We start from the raw sequence: 20,055 nt of genomic DNA, 5'->3' as shown, positions 1-20,055 counted from the left end.
TAATTAAACCATCTGGTCTTGGACTTTTGTTTTTTTGGGAGACTTGATATGTGTTTCAAATTTCTTTCTTTTAATGGGCCTGTTCAGATTTTCTATTAATTTATGTTTCTTTCAGGCTCAGATAGTTCTATATTTCTAAAAATGTGTCCCTCTCTTCTAGGTTATTCAACTTACTAGTATATAAATGTTCATAGTACTCTCTTCTCTTTATTTGTGAGTCCAGGATTTTTTTTTTTCCTGATCCAACTATATACTCTGTGCCTTCTATTTTGTGTGTTCAGTCCATTTACATTTGGAGTGATTGTTGATTTATGAAAGTCTGTTATAGCCATTTTTGTCCTTAATTTTTGTGGTTCTGCCTACTTCCTGTTCAGTTCTTTCCATGTTCTTCTCTTTGCTTTGTATATGAGAGCCCAGTACATTCCAATGCATCTTTGCTGTATCTGTTCCATCCCGTGTCTACCCACTCCCAGGAGAAATTGGTGGAGTAGTTGTAACTTTCTGAGATGTACATTTCTCACTGGGGGCCTTATCTACCTGGCTCACCCTACCACTCTCACTCATATCTCATACAGCAGTCAATTTTGCCCTCCTCAGGTGTTGATATCAACCATGGTTTCCACCCCAGTGACTCTCTTTACTCCGCTTATCCTTTTTTGTTTTGCTCAATGTTTTCTCCCATCTCTTTTATAGCACTCAATGTCAGTACCTAGTGATCATGAAATACTCCAGTTCTACCCCACATGATAGGATCCTATCTGGACTTTTCTTCATTTATTATCCCCAGAGCAAAACTGGGAACTTCCTTAGAAACTGTCTTCCAAAGATACTTGTTGAGTTTGGGCTTAGCAGTATGAATTTATCAAGGCTGTGTCAATATCTGTGCCCCTGTGCCCCCTTCATTTGATGGGCCCATCCACAGGACCCCTTCCTGGAGCTCACCAATGTTGTGCAGACATCAGAAGGGAGCCTGTTATGGTGGTCCACCCTCAGGTCCCTTCCCAGAACACACCTAGTCTGTACTGATGTCTCGTGGAGGTTTACTACTGAACTTTAGTAGAAATTACACAGGGTTACTCAATGGAAATAATAATTAATGTTGAACAAGAGACTGAATATAGTAAAATAATGAATTTTTCAAAACCGATAATGGTCTCTGAGTTTTTGCTGTAGCCCTTGGTTCTATTGAACAACACCCTTGAAATATATACATCTTTGGCATACCTCACACTGCATAGTCCATAACTTCATTTCTCAATGTGAATACTCTTTTCCTTTTACAGTTCTTTTTCTCTTATACTCTTTCAGTGTGGATGAAATATACAACTACTAATCCAAACTCTTTGTTTTATCTCTCTCTGTTTAATTTGGAAAATTATTATCTTCCCAGATTTTACTGTTGTCTTAACAATTATTTCAAAATCAACCCTGACATATATATATATAGCACTACCTTTAAAAAAAAAAAACCTGAAAAATATATTTCCATGATATTGGAAACTTCATACACTGTTAAAGTGAAATGGTGTAACCTCTTTACAAATCAGAATGACATTTCCTAAAATGTTTACAGATATAATTAGTTTATGACCAGTATCACTACTCCTCAAAAAAATGCAAAAATATAAACCAAAATACTTGTACATGGAGGTTCATCACAGCATTATTTATAATAGCCAAAGAGTGGAAAAATCCAAATGTACATCAACTAGATGCATGGATAAATACAATAAAATACAATATGGTGTGTCTATATATAATAGATTATTATTTTACAATGAAAGGAATGATACACTGATTCATGTTGCTACATGGATGAGTCTTAAAAAGTTAGAGTGAAAGAAGCTAATCACAAAATGCCATTTATATCTATCATTCCATTCTTGCAAAATGTCCAAAATAGACAAATTTATAGAGAGATGTCGTAGGTGAGGGATACCTAGTGCTAGGATAGGATCACAGGAAATTTAGGAGGGACTATTCATGAATTTGAGTTTTCTTTTTGTGATGATAAATTGATCGGGGTGTTAGTTAAACAAATCTGTACATAAATTAAAAAACATTTTATTGTATACTTTAAATGGGTGAATGGAATGATGTAAATTACAAATCAATAACAAAGATTCACATACATATGACAGCTCCATGGAAATATATTATTTTACTTAGACTGAAAATAAATGAAATCTAATCTATAAACTACCCATTTTCTTATGTCGATTTTTCTTCTAGACTTCTTAGAAATAAACCATGAGACTTTTTTTTCCTCTCTTAAAATCTTTTATAAGCCCTATCATCAAAGGTTGCTTTTTCCTTTAATAATTACTTTGTAGATAATTAAGGCAAGCATACAGGTGAGTAACAGCACCAGAAATCATATCCCCTAAATTGCATGAACTACAAAGACAAACTTTGTTATTTATAAGTTAAATTCTGCAGCATGGAGAATTAAATACCAGTGTATATCAATTAAGCTTAACTTGGGGATCTATTTCACCAAAAAAAAAAAAAAAAAAAAATCACAGAAAATTACTGAAATTTTACCAGTCTATCTGACTCTAAGGAGCCAGAAAGGTCAAAATCAATAACTAATACTTCTAGTAATAACCATCAAAAAGTTTGGTGAAGGTTATCAAGAAAAGTTTTTAAAAATCATTCAAAATGGGGGAAATAGAATAATTACAATAAACAGTGATTAGGAATAGAGGGAGGAAGGGATAGAGGGGGTAACGTGACAGGTAGTTGGCACAGGAACTTTGGTGGAGGGAAAGTGATGGATGCACACGTTAAGGTGAAATTTTTCCCAAGATAATATTTGTTTTCTAAGTATATGGTTCTTGAATAAAAATTTATTAAAAAGCAATGATCAATGTAATATTTTTATGGCCAAAATACAGAAAACGTCAAAAATCAATTCATATTTATCAATAGACAAGTCAAGCATGGAGATTTATTAAAATAATGAAGGCAAATCATATTAAATATTTGTCCTCCAAATTAAATTTGTAAAATTAAGATCATATAATCAGGATTCCAATATGATTTTTTGCTTTAAAATTTAGGCAAAATGGAAATAAAATTGAGGAAAAATAAGCAGATATACAACTTTTATCTTGGAAAAGTAAAGGCTGAAGTAGGAGCAGCATATCATATATTTGGATATGGATATATGACACTTCTATTATGAGAATCAGGCAAGTCTAATCAAAGACAGTAGAGGATGGTGGAGAATGTGATGAATGTGAGACAAGGGATATTCCAGATCTTATTCTAGTCAAATCTTTAAAAACAGTATAAGTTTGCCATGCTTTTTCCCTCCATATGCACTTTGAGCAGATAGCATTTTTTGTTAAGCATTATTTACCATAAATTATTTTTAAAAATTTATGGAAATTCATAGTTTTTTTAACTGTAGTTTATTAATTGGCAACAATTCTTAGTGAGGAGGGTGGAACATTGAAAGTCACTGTTTTTACTCAAGCAATGTGCAGCCCTCTCCTCATATTCTAGTAGGCTCTCCTTATAAAGAGTGGTTACCTCCCTCAGAATCATTGCCTTCCTCAACCATTGATTAGAATGGTTTTATTACCTTTTATATAATTTTATGAAGATTAATGTGTGAGTGCTAGCGATCTAGATTGAAGTAGAAATCATTTTAACAATTTAATTAATACAGTAAAATCAGCTTTCATAATTTCTAGTTCTTTTATTTTGTAGAGCAGAAGTCTCAATTACTAGATTGATATGTGTTACTGCATTTCTCAGTTCCTACCCCTGCGGCTTGCCCTGCCACCCCTCATCCTGCACTTTGCTGAATTTCTCCTTAGAGAGAAAATGAAAATCATTATGGCAAATCTAGGAATTAGCTATCAATAATCCCTGCCTTGTTTTACTGACTTTTATTGTTTTCACTTAAGGATTCATGTTTTAATTTTTTTATTAAAATAACATTGGTTTGTAACTTTCATATAGGTTTCAAGCATATAGCATTATAAATCAATGTCTGTATATACATTATGAACTCCATTAGAAGTCTACTTTACACTCTTCATCATACAATTGACCCCTTTTACCCAATTTACTAACCCCTGTTCTCCTTTCCTTGTCAAATCTCCATTCCCTTGGTGATGAGCACACTTTTTATATGGCCTGAAGAATCCACGTTAAGCACTATTAAAGCTGATCGTCTTTCCCTGAAACAGAAAAATATGACATTTAGCCAGACTGTTTACTTCAGAAACCTGAAGGGAGACAGTTCCAAAGGAGTTACGTGGCATTTAATCACTAATATCTGCACTCATTTTTTCCATATTTAGTATACCAAAAACTTCGAGAAAAATTATTATGATTTTGATGAAAGCACTTCAGATTTAGAAATAAAATGCTCCTATTCTTGTTATTTACTCACTGTATGTTCTTGAGCAAGTTACTTAATCTCCTGTGCCTATTTCTTTGGTTTAAAAACAAGGATATATTAGAATTGTTCTACCTTTAAATCATCATATTGGTAAAAGAAGATGATATATGTATGAGTGCTTTATGGTTATATTGTATGTGGCAAAAGTCATGTTCCTTTATTAGACATGAAATCAATATTATTTTGTATGCTGAGGTTATTTTGAACTAAGAGAGTGAATGGTTCTTATTTTCTTTCACATGATCAATGAAGTTTCAAACCAGTTCATTTGTAATGACACAGAAGCTTTAAAATAAAAATATTTTTGCAGCCAAGTATGCAACATATGTAAACAGAAGGTGTTTTTATAATTAAGATAATCTGAAGTTTTTAATAAGCTATATTAAACATGGTCTGCTAACAGTGCACAATTACTGTCTTATTCCTTTTATAATAGTGCTTTTAGTATTCCACTGAAACATGGCCAGTGAATGCACAATATTCTTAGTTACCATTATGAGGGGCTGTGTATATTATAGCCTCTCCACTGTGTCTGCTGTAAGCTAAAAAAAAATGCTGGGAACAACAGCAGCTTCTATCAACAGGGAGCCATATTAATTATTTGAAATGTGCCTCATAAGAGGAATCAACAGAGTTTATTACAAGTCGAATATTACTTGAAAATGGAAGGTTACTCTAACTGTTACCATAATCTATGTATCATTAACTCTCCTTGTTTAGGAAAAGAGATTAACACCCCTGTAAATTGCTATAGTAAGTGTGTAAAATATAACTGCATATCCCCATTGTAGAAAGGAAGTAGTAGGCCCTCCACTTCTACCCAAACCTTTTTTATATAAAATGGTTTTAGAAATTAAACTGACTGTAATTATGCTTTCTTGCCTCAAAATCCTAATTGTTTACCAAGTTATCAGTACCCAAACTATAGCTATTTTGAATAATGGAAAAAGTCTTTTGGATTTGAGAGCAAGCTTTTCAATCTGCCTCTTGGCCTTCAAATCAACTTTAATACTTTAACTCATAAAGTAGAAAGTTTATTAAAACTATGTATGTGAGCTGATAGTGTGCTTTGCAAGAAATAGAGTTAATTCATCTATCTGCTTTTTCTTTTTTAAAGATTTTATTCATTTTTGTTTAGAGGGACTAGGGTATATGACAGAGATGTTGGGTTGGGGATTGTGAGAGGATTTATTAGAGACAGAGTGGGGAGCAGACCAGGTGGATTTACTGAAACACACTGCTAATGGGAGCAGCATGTGAGACAGGAAAGGTCTGCTCCCTGTGGGTTAGCTCCCTGGTTAGGGATTGAACTCAGGCCATCACAGTGATAGCCCTGAGATTTAACCCATAGGCCACCAGGGAGGCTCCAAACTATCCGCTTTTTATATTATGGTTAGTTATTGTTTCCCTTTCAGATATAGTAAGCGCATAGAAGTAGTTTTCTATTAAAATAATGGAAATACATCATAAAGATAAAATATGAATTAATCAGATTGTAGAATAAAGGTTATGCAAAGTGTATATGTACATTGAAAAATGGAAATAAAATTGAGGAAAAATAAGCAGATATACATCTTTTATCTTGGAAAAGTAAAGGCTAAAGTAGGAGCAGCATATCATATATTTGGATATGGATATATGTTACTGATCTACAGTGAAATAAGTGTAGAAACAAAGTATTTAGAAACATAGCATATTGATAGAGTACTTACTGTCTGTTTAATCTAACAATAAAATGGAATTTGTATTTTGTTTTTTCATTTCATTCTTCTAACTAATTTGTGTTATATTTTTTAAAGTATCACTACACTAAGTTTAACAACAACAAAAAAAGCCTAGATTGTTTAAGAAATACTGATTTAATCAGTTTATATGTAGATGATATAATGTCTTTACATTTGAAAAGGTCAGTCCACACTCTATGTTGGCTATTAGTGTATTATGGAGAATGATACTGTGGCATTATAAAAGCAAAAATGTAAAAAGAGGGCCTCCCCAGTGGCGCAGCGGTTGAGCACTGGGTTGCAAAACTGCCCGCAGCCTCTGCAGCACCAGTTTGATCCCCGGCTGCTCCCTGCCCACTAGAGGAGGGTCCCACATGGTGCACAGACCTCTCCTGCCGCCCGCTGCTCCCCTCAGCAGTGTACTTCGGTCCTTCTGCCTGCTCTGCTCCCTGCTCTTGCTCAGTGAATTCTCTCACCCTCCCGCGCTTCTTACTGTACCCAGTGCTTGTATAAATAAATAAATCTTTAAAAAAATGTAAAAAGACATAAATAACTATGATGTCTTCTTAATGTTTATTTTTGGTCCACAGGGCAAGCACATCATGGACAAGTATCATACATCTCTCCACCAATTCATCTTGACTCTGAGCTAGAAAGACCCCCTGTTAGAGGTGAGTTTTCTTTATTTAAAGAACAAGAAACATTCTTTCAATGATGAAAGTGATTGATTAAATTAAAGATGGTTGTAAATCTGTATTTTGCAACACAATACCTGTTTAACTAGCAGGGGGGAATGGTTGTGAAGCATCTGGTAATAGAAAGAGCAAATCTTATTTATAATGAAACTGTGAAATATTGTTCTAAGAAATATTTGTTAACTAAAATAAGAAATAGAGCTCCACAGAGATTCAATTACTCTTAATTGGGATTTTCTTCTACTATCTTACTTGTTTTACACCAATATCTTAATCTAAGTCATAATGAAAGATTATTTTCCTTGAAAAGTGATATTTTATATATTTTAACCTTGTATTTATTGAGGTAATATTGATTTATATCATTGTATATTTTAGGGGTATAGGTTTTGACCTCTACAATTGCATATTATTTCACCACACCCACCACCAAAGCCCCAGTAATCCTCCATTGGACCCTCCCACACCTTCCTCCTTTGCTTCCAACCCACCACATCCCCCTCTGGTAGCCTCAGTCATATTTTTTATTTTTATAATTCATTTTAGTATTAATATGATCATTTAATTTTTAAAATGTGTCAATCAAAATTATGTATTTTTAAATTGATGCCATCTGTTTAAAGACATAAAAAATTAGTCATACAAAATAAAAGTTAAAGGATAAAATTTATTATCTATATAAAGAATTTCTACTTTTGAGAAATGTTTAGCCATGATTTTTGATGTTTTATAATGCATAACACTGATGTTATATAGACATGTATTATAATTTTATATTATTAAATGTCAGCATTTATAAAATAAAATATGTCTGTATCCCAAGGTCAGTTTTTCAGTTTTGAATAACATGGTATATTATCTTAAACCTACAAAGGTATTAATTACTTGATACAGTAAGTCATTAGATCTGATTTTTATTTTATTTTTTTAAGATTTATTTATTTATGCATACAAGAGGTAGGGGTACAGACCAGAGGTGCAGGGGGTGAGAGGATTCACCAGAGACAGAATAGGGAACAAAACAGGCAGACTGACCAAAGTACACTGCTGAGGGGAGCAGTGGGCTAGTCAGGAGAGGTCTGCTGCATCATATGGGTTGCTCCCTGGCCAGCTGGGGATCAAACTCATGCTGCAGAGGTTGCAGATAGCTTCATAGGTTGCCTCTTAAACCCTTGCACCACCAGGGAGTTCCAGATCTGATTTTTATTAGTATATTTTCTATGCATGCTGTTTCCTCTGCCAGGAGTCTCTTTTCTTTCTACTTAGTAGTTTCTATCAGTATTTCCAGGCTCTGCTTTATCATCAGTTTCTTTGTTAAGCTTTTCCTTGGGAAAGCCGAATGCATGCCTCCCTTCTCCAAATATCCCTTTTACTCACCTTAGTCATTACATCAAGACACTGTATTTTATTTTTCAGTGTTCATATTTACCTTTCTCATCTGTAAGGTCCTTTATGATCATGTCGTCTTTACTATTTCTCCTTCAGACACTTTTCTGTGCTTGGAAAGTGACTCAAAGTGAAGGTGACAACCTAAATGCTGAAGTATACAGCCTCATTTTTTTAAGATGAAAGGGGAACAGAAATGATAAGGGAATCCCACAAAGAAAGCAAAATGAACGAGCATGGGTATTTGAAAATGTGTGATATTTTTAAGGAAATGTGCTGGATGTGCAGTAAAATGAAAATGTTGTAGAGGAAGACTGGAGGATTTAAAAGCTCATGAGGATTTCTTTTTCACATGCCAATGAGTTTGTATTTTATCCTGGAAAAGAATCATGAAATATGTTAAATTTCTTTGTTTTCTCTAGCCAATACAGATTACATCATAATATCAGTTCTTGGTATGAGAAATATATCTAATGTAGTGTAGATGATGATAGAATTGGCACAGGGAGGCTGTTTCAGTATACCAGGTAAAAAATAACTAGGGAATTAGGAGTTGTATAGGCGGTGATAGAAAGATATGAGAAGTATTTTGTAGAGACAAGGTATTTCACTGAACAACAGCAGGGAAGGGGCAGGAAGAAAGCTTTCTACAGTAAATAACAGCTTGAATGTTTATGACATATTCTCTCATCATGACGTTTAGATGACTTTTAAATTGATGCATTATTTTAGACATTTTAATTCTTAAGTAAAATGTTTCTAACCAAAATTGGAAGGCCATTTTTGTAAGTTGGTAACTTTAATATATTTGATTTCTTTAGATTGGATCCCAATATGATTTGGGAACTAAGGTGTAACATCATGATGTAACAATTCACTGCAAAAGTTATTGGCTTAAAATAAGAAACATTTATTATAGTTCCCAGAGTTGTTTGAGTCAGTTATATGCCAACATGCCTGAAGATGGATGTTTAGTAGTTACTAGGATGGTTAATTGTGCAAGGGAGAGGGGTCGCTCACATATGTGATGTCAGCTTGATATCATCTGGTATAATGACCACGTGACTAACCATCCAGCAGGTAGCACACATGCACTCTCATTGTGACAGTGTTCCCAGCAATTAATAGACAAGTCCTGAAGATTAGGTAATTTTTCCAGACTCTGTTTATGTCATGTTTCTTAGTCTTCTATTAGCCAACCCCAGTCTTAACAGGGCAGAAATTAATGCCATCTCTCTTGGTGGAGGAACTACAATCAAAATAACCAATAATAGAAGAAATGTGGGCTATTTCAAGCAGCTAAACTAAGCAGAAAGAGAGGATATGTAAAATAAATTTAGAATGAAGCAAGACAAAAATTGACTGATAGAAGGATTTGAAACATAAAAACTTTAGACTCTAGACCTTTCTTATTTTTAGTTTTCTCAACCACTGCACAGATCAAAAAAGAACAACTTCATAGTGATGAGTTATAATAAAGAAGAGAATCTGGTATTTGGTAGGCCCTAGATAAAATTTAACTATTTTTATGAAATTTGAGCCCACTGCTGTAGAACATGAGAGGAAATTGAGCTATGGAGAACCTGGGTGACCTTGGGCATCTTCTGTCTGTCATCTGTAAAACAAGTATAATAATGCCAATCTGGCAAGAATATTAAGATGATTAATTGAAATGATGTGTCAAGTTACTGGCAAAAACCTGACTTAAAACTGGATCCTAAAGGGTTAATAGTAGGTAGGCACCATTAAAAGTTTCACTTTAAGATGGAATCACCATAGTAAAAGTGATGATATAACTGATTCCATAAATAATGACTATAATACAGTATTTATCACTGCTTGCTTATCAGCTTCAGATTGTGGTCTCTACCTTAGAATGATTTTTTGATCTTTTCCAGTATTCATATCATTCCTTCACATACATTGACCAAGAGACCTTCCAAATTTGTTCTATGTTTAATGCAATCAGTTAATCACGATTCATGTGCCTAATGTATGCAATTTGCATAGAAGAACATTTAATTAGATTAATGGATAGGTTTATATTTATATATTACCAAAGTAATACTGCAATAGGTATTGTGCTCTTTTTCTTAAGACTATCTAAATTTTCATTTAAAGATGAATAATTGAAATAGGATAGAATTGGCATAGTACTATCATTAGTTGGAACCACAAAGTAGTTCTTTTCAATGATCACCCTTCATCTTCACTTACCATATTTTATATTCAATAGTGTTGCTATTTATATGGTGTAGAATTATTCTATAAATACTATATACTTCAAACTTCATGATCTAGTTATATATGGACAGAAAGAGAATTGTTATATATGGACAGAAAGAGAATATTTCTTATATAAGTTTTTATATATTTTTGTTTGAATATAACAAATTATGTTCTTTAAATGATTGAAATTCTATCTCTAGTAAAATTTTTGTTTGTTTGTTTGGTGAGATTATATAGCAATAACCTTTGAAGTACCTAGAAACTAACCTTAACCATTTATCTTTCTTCTATTTTTCTACTATAGTCATATAAATATATACATTAAGAATGTGAGAGGTATATGTATATTTCCCTTAGCCCATTGAACTCTGGCTCTCTCTATATATTTTCTTTTGCTCTCTTTAGGCAATAATAATTGAATGAAATTCCAATAGTCCACAAATATGTTAATACTTTAGGAATTATTTCTTTATAATTTAGTTCCTTGTGCACTCTATAGTCTTAACTATATTCTTATAGTACAATCATATATAATTTTCATAAATCCATCAATATTTCAATATAAAACAAAACACTTAAAAATGATGTATTGATATATTTATCAACATTAGCACAAAGAACTTTTCAATAGAAACTATGAACTATCTAACATAGTAATATATCAAATTGTTGCATATATTTTGCCATTTTTTATGTTCTCATCTGAAATATATTGGATCATTTGGCACTTATTTTTTAAATAGTGATGATGTTTTCCATATTTGATACGATGAACTAATAATTGGAATTGTGTTAAAATATTAGAAAAATAAGTATATATATATATACACATATATATATTTATATATGTGTGTGTATATATATATTTATATATATGTATATATGGAAAGACAATTCTGTATATAACTTGCTTTCAAATATATTTTTCACATTTTCTTTCTTTGTCCCTCAAAAAAATCACTTATGAATTATTTTGGTTTTGATCCATATCACCATTCTATCTTCTTTCAAGTCTCTTGATTTCTTTCACTTTTGTTTTCATTTTTTATAGGGGTAAATATGTTGTGACTTTGTGTATTTTTTTATTATAATGTTTCTTCTTTGTTGTTGTGCATTTTAATTATCATCAACATGTTCTTAGTAACCATAAAGAAAATATAACAGCAACTTGCAAATAGCCATGAATTATCTATACTTCAAAGTAGTCACAGTATATAAACTCAGTGGCACTTATCCCTTGATGAATAAATCTGAGTGATTCTGTTCTTTAAATCTAATGTGAACATAATGGCATTTGGTCACATAATTTATGCCTGTGATGACTTTATATGCATTCTTCAATTTACAGATTTTATTACTGAGTAGGGGTGTATATTCCAATAGTTTACTGGTGCATTAATGTCACAATACATTACAAGGCAATTAACCAGAGCTGCCACTATAAATAGAAAAATAGTCACAGCCCTCACTATAAACTACTTAATAAAAATAAGATCCTGAATCAGCATCCCCCATTATAGTAATATTTCTCATCATATGTCTCATTAATCAGGACTTTAAAAAAATCTTCATATAAAAGCACTATTATTTTTAAAACTTTCATTACTAAAACAAATTTGTTACGATTTGGTGGTGAATTTAATGGGTTGTTTATATATTTCTGTATGCAAATTAGTTCTTCATGCTTTTAAGACATATTTTCTAATTTTCTATATTATAATTGAAAATGAAAAAGGACTACTTTGGTAATTTTGTGGCAGATTAGTAAATAAGCACATTGAATTTCTTAGCAGGAGTTGTTGTGGTTCTGAAGATTATGTGTCCTCACCAGTTATCTTTTCTTTCCAGCCTATATTTTGCCTTCCAACTATTGATGTGCATAAATACCCTAATCCAGAATCATTTCTATACAATAGACCTTTGTCTTACAGCTATAATCCACTCTACAGACTTGATCATACAGTGAATATATCTTAATAAGAACCCAATGATATGTTGATATTGCATAATTTTCACTTCTACACTGTCATTGTACTTTTGTATATAACCTGTTTCAATTTAATTAAAATTTTCTTTTTGATATGCTCTTTAGCACCCACAGTTACAGTTCACAATATTTTTATTTAGCTCAACAACTAGACAAATGATCACCAAACTGATATAGTAATTGGCCCATGTGCTAGCAGTTATTCAAATGCTCTGTCCACACATGCCTCACCCATGTGGTCTATATTGGGGCAATTGTAATGTGATTATTAAATAGGTAAAGAGATTTATATTTTAATAGAAAAGACATACCTAAAATAATTTGCAGTTTTAGTTGCCCAGTGATAAAATTGGAATCTGTTGTATTACAAGCAGAATCATTCAGAGGAGCTGGTTGAGAGGAAATTTGTATGGGAAGTAAATCATAATCTTACCCAGAGGCAGAGGTGTGTAATACTTGAGATTCAAATATGTCATTTGGGGCACACACTTCATTTGAAACGTTATTATTTCCTTTGTGTTTGCTTTAATTTCATTGTTTACCTCTACAATTCTTGACAGCCATAGTAGTCAACTATAGGGATGAACCTAAGAATTCTTCACATGACTAGCACTTGTTGTTAAATAAAATCTTGTTGGTAACCAAGAAAAATTTAACTCCTGAAAAATATTCCCATTTGTCTTACTAAGAATGATTTTCCTAATGTTCTGCTGTATAAAAAATTTGACAGCTGGGCCCCCTACAGTGGCATGCGGGTTGAGTGCAGTGCTGTGAAGCTGTCTGCAACCTCTGCAGCACGGGTTCTATCCCTGGCCAGCCAGGGAGATTCCCACATGGTGTGGCAAACCTCTCCTGTCTTATCCACTGCTTCCCTCAGCAGTATATTTCTGTCATCTGCCTGTTCTGCCCTGCTCTGTCTCTGGTGAATCCTCTCACCCTCCAGTGCCTCTGGCCTATACTCCACTCTTGTATAAAAATAAATAAATCTTAAAAAAAAAAAAATTAACAGTTTCTAAAATCACCCCCTTCAAATATGATAAACTACTGGTAATAAAACCCATGAAAATAATAGTGTATTTTAAATAATCTTATTTTATGAGTTTAAATAGTCTTATATTTAATCAAAAATCTAATACTAAATGCTAATTTATATATTTAATATTTGACAGTTATAATGTATGCTCTAAAAAGCTAAAATATTTGGGTACATTTGAAAAATCACATCTATTTTCTTTTGCTTTTTTTCTTTAATAAACTGAGTACTATAAACATGGTTCAATTGGCACATAATCAATGAGCTAGAATAATGCTAAGCATTAAGTTTCATGTTCAAATTGAATCACATTCAGCAAATCCACACACTGAAAATATATTTTTAAGTTAAAAATAAGCAGATGGTCCTGCCTGGTGCATCTATATTAAAATTGGCTATAGCCAAAGAGTTAGCATCACAAATTAGAGACATTAACACATGATAGTATCTACTGAAATGTAAAAACATTTTAAATTGATTAAAATAAAATAGGAATAAGACATCTGGCATTCTCACTGAGGAGTCTCGGGTCTGTTCTCTAATATTCCATGATGGTAGTTTTCTAACTTATGTGGTTAGCAGACATTATGTGATAGAACACAATTTCGTAGTTTTATCTACCCTTGACCCAAGGGAATAAAAATAAAACTTGCACATAACAGAGTGCTCTGACCATGTTAAATAAACACTCTTTTCCTATACTTGTAAATGCCAAACTTTTTTTTTTTTTTTTTTTTTTTTTTTTGCTGTGTTTAAAGTATACTACAGGGCCTCCCTGGTGGCCTAGGGGTTTAGTCTCAGTGCTACCACCTCAAAGGCCCACCTTGGCCTGAGTTCAATTCCCAGCCAGGGAGCTAACACACATGGCCCAGCAGAGCTCTCCTCTTTCACCCACTGCCCCCCTCAGCAATGTATTTCAATAAATCTGCTGTTCTGCTACCCACTCTCTGTCTCTGGTGAATCCTCTCACCCTGCCCCCTACCTCTGGTCAACACCCCAGTTCTTTTATACAAAATAATAAATAAATAAAAATCTTACAATAAAGGATTAATTCTTAAAGTGAAAATAAAATTAAAGTATTTGCAGAGACTGCAAGGGTCAAATTCTCTCAAGCTTGGCACACTTTATCCTGTTAAAACAAATATAGTCCCAAACTCTTGGCTGGTTGTGAGACTATCAGTCTATATTGGTCAGGTTAGTATATATTACTTCTGGAACTGGTCAAGCATCAGTATCCACAATCACCATGGTTATGAACTAGAAAGACAGAAACTGGCAAAACGATTGAATTTAATATATAACAGATCTGTGTGTAGTGAACCTAGCAATTCCAAAAGTCTAGATACCTGAAAAACACAAACACTTCAAGCATAGAAGGCATTAGTATGACTGTTGTACATAGAAATGTTCACTCCAGTGCTTAGAATGGATTAACTGCAGTGATAATTAACTAGTAAGTGATTTCAAGAAAGGCTCTTTGAGAGTATAAACTAGGAGACATTAGCCATAGGAATAAAGAATACATGATAGATTTGGTGATTGGTAGCATATGTTGAGAGAGAAATAAAAGATAATTCCTTAATTTCTAAGTTGGATAATTTGGGATATTGATAATCTGGAAAACAAGGGCAGTCAGTTTTCAAACTGAAAATCATCCATTATTAAATGGGTGTACATGTACTTGAAAAAACATGTAACATAACATATGATTGAACATTGTTTCCTTTTAATGAACAGGAGATGTAAAAAATAAATTCAAGAGCATCTAAGGACTTTAACCTTTTACAAGTAATTGAATTGGCTCTTTGGTCACCAGGTGGTTAGTTTTCCTGAGTTGTAATTTATTTAGAAAAGTATGACTAGTGGATTTATGTGATACTGTGTCTGATAAAGTTCTTTCCTAGAACCTGAAAGGTATGCCTGCCAGACTTTATTTAGGTTTTAATGAATGAATAAATGAAGCCACTGCTATAGAGTGAAAACCACCTCTGGTCACCAAATGGCCCATACCTGTCCTTTGTTTCACTATTTTGAACACTTGTACTTCTTCATTTAAAATGTGTGTGTTCATTTGAGAGGGACACATCAGGGCATATTTGTTTGTTAGATAAAACCATTTTTTGAAGACAGAACACAGGTCATACAGGCTACACTATGTAATACCCAGAATACCAGATGGAAAATGTCTTAGCCTTGTGCTTCTGATTTCCTAATGTAAAATAAATAAACAAAGGGAAGCATTCAAAGATAAAAACGTGATGGTAATATCTTATAGACAGTGGATTTTTATAAGCAAATCCTCAGTTTTTAAACCCCTCTCCCCACATCCCCAAAATCTATAGTAGTATTTCTCTTTATAAAAATCTACTCAGCTAAAATATTTTTTGATGAGCTTAAATGAATATGAACTACTGCTCTGGAGAATTTCTTAATTGAGTACTTCATATTACACTTTATTGAAATGTGTACTTTGAAAACATTACTGAAATTTGCCATTTCCCACCTGGCGTCAGCAACAGCTGGAGCTGGGACCATTCCTGAGGGCCTACACTCATGCAGCACTAATCTAAAGCAAATGCCACTTTAAAAACTACTGTCCTGCCCCTTTGTCTGTAAAAGGTACCTAAGGTAAAAGGAAGAGCTTAATATTTTATTGAAATGCAGTTATTTTCATTTCCTCCTTTTTTCCTTTCTGTTCCTTTTAGTCCAGGACTGTGACTAGTGGTCATGCTCTTAACTCTGAAATATTTATAGGAAAAAGATTTGTTTTAAACGAGCAGATGGGCCTGTCCTAAGACAAGCTGCTATATTAATAAACATGTGTGATGCTTTATCAGCAAAGGAGCCTATTTTGACATTTCTTCTGGATGATTTGTATAGCCTATCACTATCACACCTGGTGCAGGGACAATAAATGGTCACTTAATAGTCAAGCAGTGTATGAACACCTTCCATTATAACTTCATTATGTCAGATATAATCATCCATTATGGAATGCCAGGCACTTAATTTATGATCAGTTGCCCTATGGAATTAGTGGCCATACAAATGAATGGTCCATTCCTGACACTTTTACTATCAGTTTTTTCTTCCAATACCAGCCCCTTTTTAAACACATGGTATTAATTTGATATCCTTTGGGGATTTAGAATCTAAGATGTTTTGCTTGTATTTATGAAATCTGAGGAGGCAGTTGGTACTATATAAGATAGGAAATTTTATATGAAATATACATATCTGTTTAAAATAGCAGTGTAATTCTTAGTTTCCTTTACTAATGAACTCCAGTTTGATTTTGGTAAAGTGACAGTTCTCTTGAGAGAAAAACAAAACAAAAGTTCTCCCTAGAGATCTGTTGCACAACAATGTGTGTATAGTTCATAATATTGTACTGTACATTTTTAAATGTGTTAAGAGTAAATTTCTTCTGATGTGTTTTTCCCACAATTAAAAACAAAAGGCTCTTCAGTGGACCCCATAAGCAAGTATATATTTAACCGTGGTTCTATCAACAGGAGATGTATAAGACAAACAGTGAAAAAGAAAAGAAAAGCTTAGGTTTATGACAAAAGAGTTGAGAAAAAGGGAATAACTAAGGAACTAGTATTTTGCAGATTTTTGTATGTATCTTTTCAAGATCCTACTAACGAGAGCTTCTGTTCTTGTGAAGACCCCCAATTGAAATTACTACTATCTATCAGTTCCTTTTGGAGATGTCTCAACTGCTCTCTAGTGAAAACCCTGGGAATGGGAAATGGCGAGGCCCATTATATAGGGAAAGAAATCTCAAACTGTTCAGCAATCAGTAAAACTGTTAGGTCTGCTAGATTAGGAAGAAGAGGAATATTACAAAAATATTAACAAATTGATAATAGAGTTGGATGGCATGAGAATGAATCTACATTGGTATGAACACTACATTATGATTATCTTTTGCTATTTGAAAGGTTGGAGCTGCCAAAAATGAGGTTGCTTCTCTATCATAGTATTACTGATCTGGCTGTATCTCACCCAGTTTAGCTAGTGTTGAGTAGAGGTGATGAATGGTAGCCGCTTGCACTGGAAACAAGATCGCAAATTATTAACTTTTTCACTGGTGTGAAAGGAATCCGTTCATTAGGAGGGATGTCTTCCACAACTGAAAAAAAGTCATCCAAGAGAAATAAGGGGAAGGTGCTAAGGAGGGAATAAAGGATTTTTTTACTGATATCCTGAAGAATTAAAATCCTCCAGTCCTATGAAAGAATGTAATTGCACTCTCATTACATGGGTACATTTATTGGCATGGACCATAGCTACCACTGATTTCTATTCTCTGTACTAACCAGTGGTTAGTAGACACACTAGTTTATATTGATTTGCATGAGTAGGAAACTCATTGTCTCGGTTGTAGAAGATGATATTTTGATAACCATCTCAAATAATTTTGTTAAGGTTTATTTCATGAAAATTCATGCTAAGTTGCTTAGTGTGACTCTGTAAGCTACCCCAAATGAACTGATAAGGACTGTTGTCATTTGCAGATCTGAACCCTTAGGCAAGTGTAACTAGAATCAAGGGGGAGCTGGCAGTAAGAATTAGTTGGCTGGCAAAAAAGTCCAAAACCTGCAGAGTAAGCGTCACACGCAGGAGAACCCGAAGCCAGTTCCAGCACTGGAACTAGACCCCAGTGCCTGTTGGAAACCATTAGGTTGGTACTTGGCAGGGACCTCTGGTAATTTGTTCTCCTTTCTGCATTGTCTCATGTGTATTTTTCTTATAGCTCTTTTGGATCTACCACATGAAATATCCACCTAATCACTTGGAACCTTATTGGAAGGCATGGTTTCATAAACTGTCCAAAAGCACAGTTTATCTCCCCTTTTCTTAAAAATCAGATTAATGTAGAGCCAGATAGTTTTTTGTAGAATCTACAGGAAAGATCAAAATTTAAAAAAAAAACATTAAAAAATTCACCATCTGGCATTAAAAGAAAAAATATGTATTTATTAGAATCTTTATCCTCAAATTATTTTATTTTTACTGGTCATACAAAAACCAAATTGAGAATAGAAACATATATGAAGTGTAAATGTGGTAGGGAAAATATGGGCTACATTGAAATTTTATGTAAAATAACTAGCATAATCCTTACAAGGGCACTTGGTTTACACTACATAAAAAAATTCAGAAAGGTGAACACTTTGTCTTTTTATTTGCAGGTATGTTTTTGGTATTTCAATCATATTGCTAAGTATCATATACACTGCATTTTGGTTTAACCCCTGCTAAGGGACAAAGCAAATTCAAAAGATGCATTAAAACATTTGAATAAAAATAAAAATCATATAAATTAATGAAATAGCACATGGTAGAAAATAGAACTGTAATTTTCTAGTAGCAACATAAAGGAAGCTTATGATCTAATTATAATGTATCCAGGGTGTGTATAGTCACAATGACAAGACTAAAAATGATGATACAAATCTTACATTAAACACTGAGCATTTAATAAATGTCTATGGAATGCAACAGAATACATTGAAATATAGCATTTATTTTAGGTTACAGGGTAACAAAATGTAAATTGCTTTCAGTTCAACAAAAAGTGGAATAATTTCAAAATGTAAGCAGCTCTCTTTTCCCTCTTGGGTATAATTAAAACCATTATTAAATCAGAGTCATTACACTGCTGGGAATTTGGGAACAATAATTAGATTTGCAGAAATTTATTGAAGAATATCTAATCTAAAAAAATGACTTTTTTGAGAATTTCTACTTATACTGATAGTATTCCTTTATGTTTCACATAGATTAATTGATTTTAATCTCTCTTCACTTTCTAAACTAGAAAAACTGATCATTACACAAAGCTACAAAATTCTAGGATCATTGAAAAAATATCTTATAACTAAGTTCCTGTCAAGCCATTTCAACTATTTTTTTATATACTGTGGAATAATATTTGCCATGCAAATTATGGAAACCTTGTAATCATTAATATCATAAAAGCAAATCAAAACAATTTAACTCTATTGTTTCCTTTGTAACATCCATTAGAGACTTGTTTCCAGTAATTTAGAATAGTGTTAAATAATTCATATGAAACTTTATCGTGTCTTGTTCATTTTACCAACCAAATTTGAAGCTGTGATATTTAGGACATTAAATGTTTCTAAAACTATATGAATCTGAAGTACCAATAATTTCAAATCAAGAGACATATAAAACCCAAATGTCTTCTTTATGCTAATATTTTCCTTGAATAGTAATATTATTCATGAATACTTATTATAGTACTTATTAACATTTCATTTTTAAATGAATGTATTTATCATGAAACAAATTTACTTCTTAGGAACTTTTTATATATTCAAGATTCTGAAAAAAATTGGTAAGTGATTTCCATTTATTCTGTCATATGAAATCTTTGCCTTTCTAAACATATAATTTAAAATATGACTTTTACTCAGCTTCCATCCAACTGTAACTGTAGGAGCAATACTAAATATAAGGAAAATTGAGATCTAAGACTTACAAAATATTGTTGAAAATACCATTAGCAAATAAATTAAAAACAAGAAAGGTCATCAGTGACTGGATGG

General features: G+C 32.8%; 1 protein-coding gene across 31 annotated transcripts in view; it reads left to right on the top strand.

Annotated features, from left to right (window-relative positions):
* ADGRL3 (adhesion G protein-coupled receptor L3) overlaps positions 1-20,055 on the top strand; it is a gene marked incomplete at both ends in the record, with an annotated part of 456,353 nt that overhangs the window by 238,012 nt on the left and 198,286 nt on the right. For all 31 annotated transcript variants that reach the window (XM_084234180.1, XM_084234185.1, XM_084234176.1 and 28 more), the window contains one exon: positions 6,732-6,812. In XM_084234180.1, the coding sequence (XP_084090306.1) occupies positions 6,732-6,812 (81 nt within the window). The remainder of the gene's footprint in view (positions 1-6,731; positions 6,813-20,055) is intronic.

This window comes from Talpa europaea, assembly GCF_964194135.1.
Source record: "Talpa europaea genome assembly, chromosome: 5".
Classification (NCBI taxonomy): Eukaryota; Metazoa; Chordata; class Mammalia; order Eulipotyphla; family Talpidae; genus Talpa; species Talpa europaea.
This window is presented reverse-complemented; position numbering and strand designations above follow the sequence as displayed.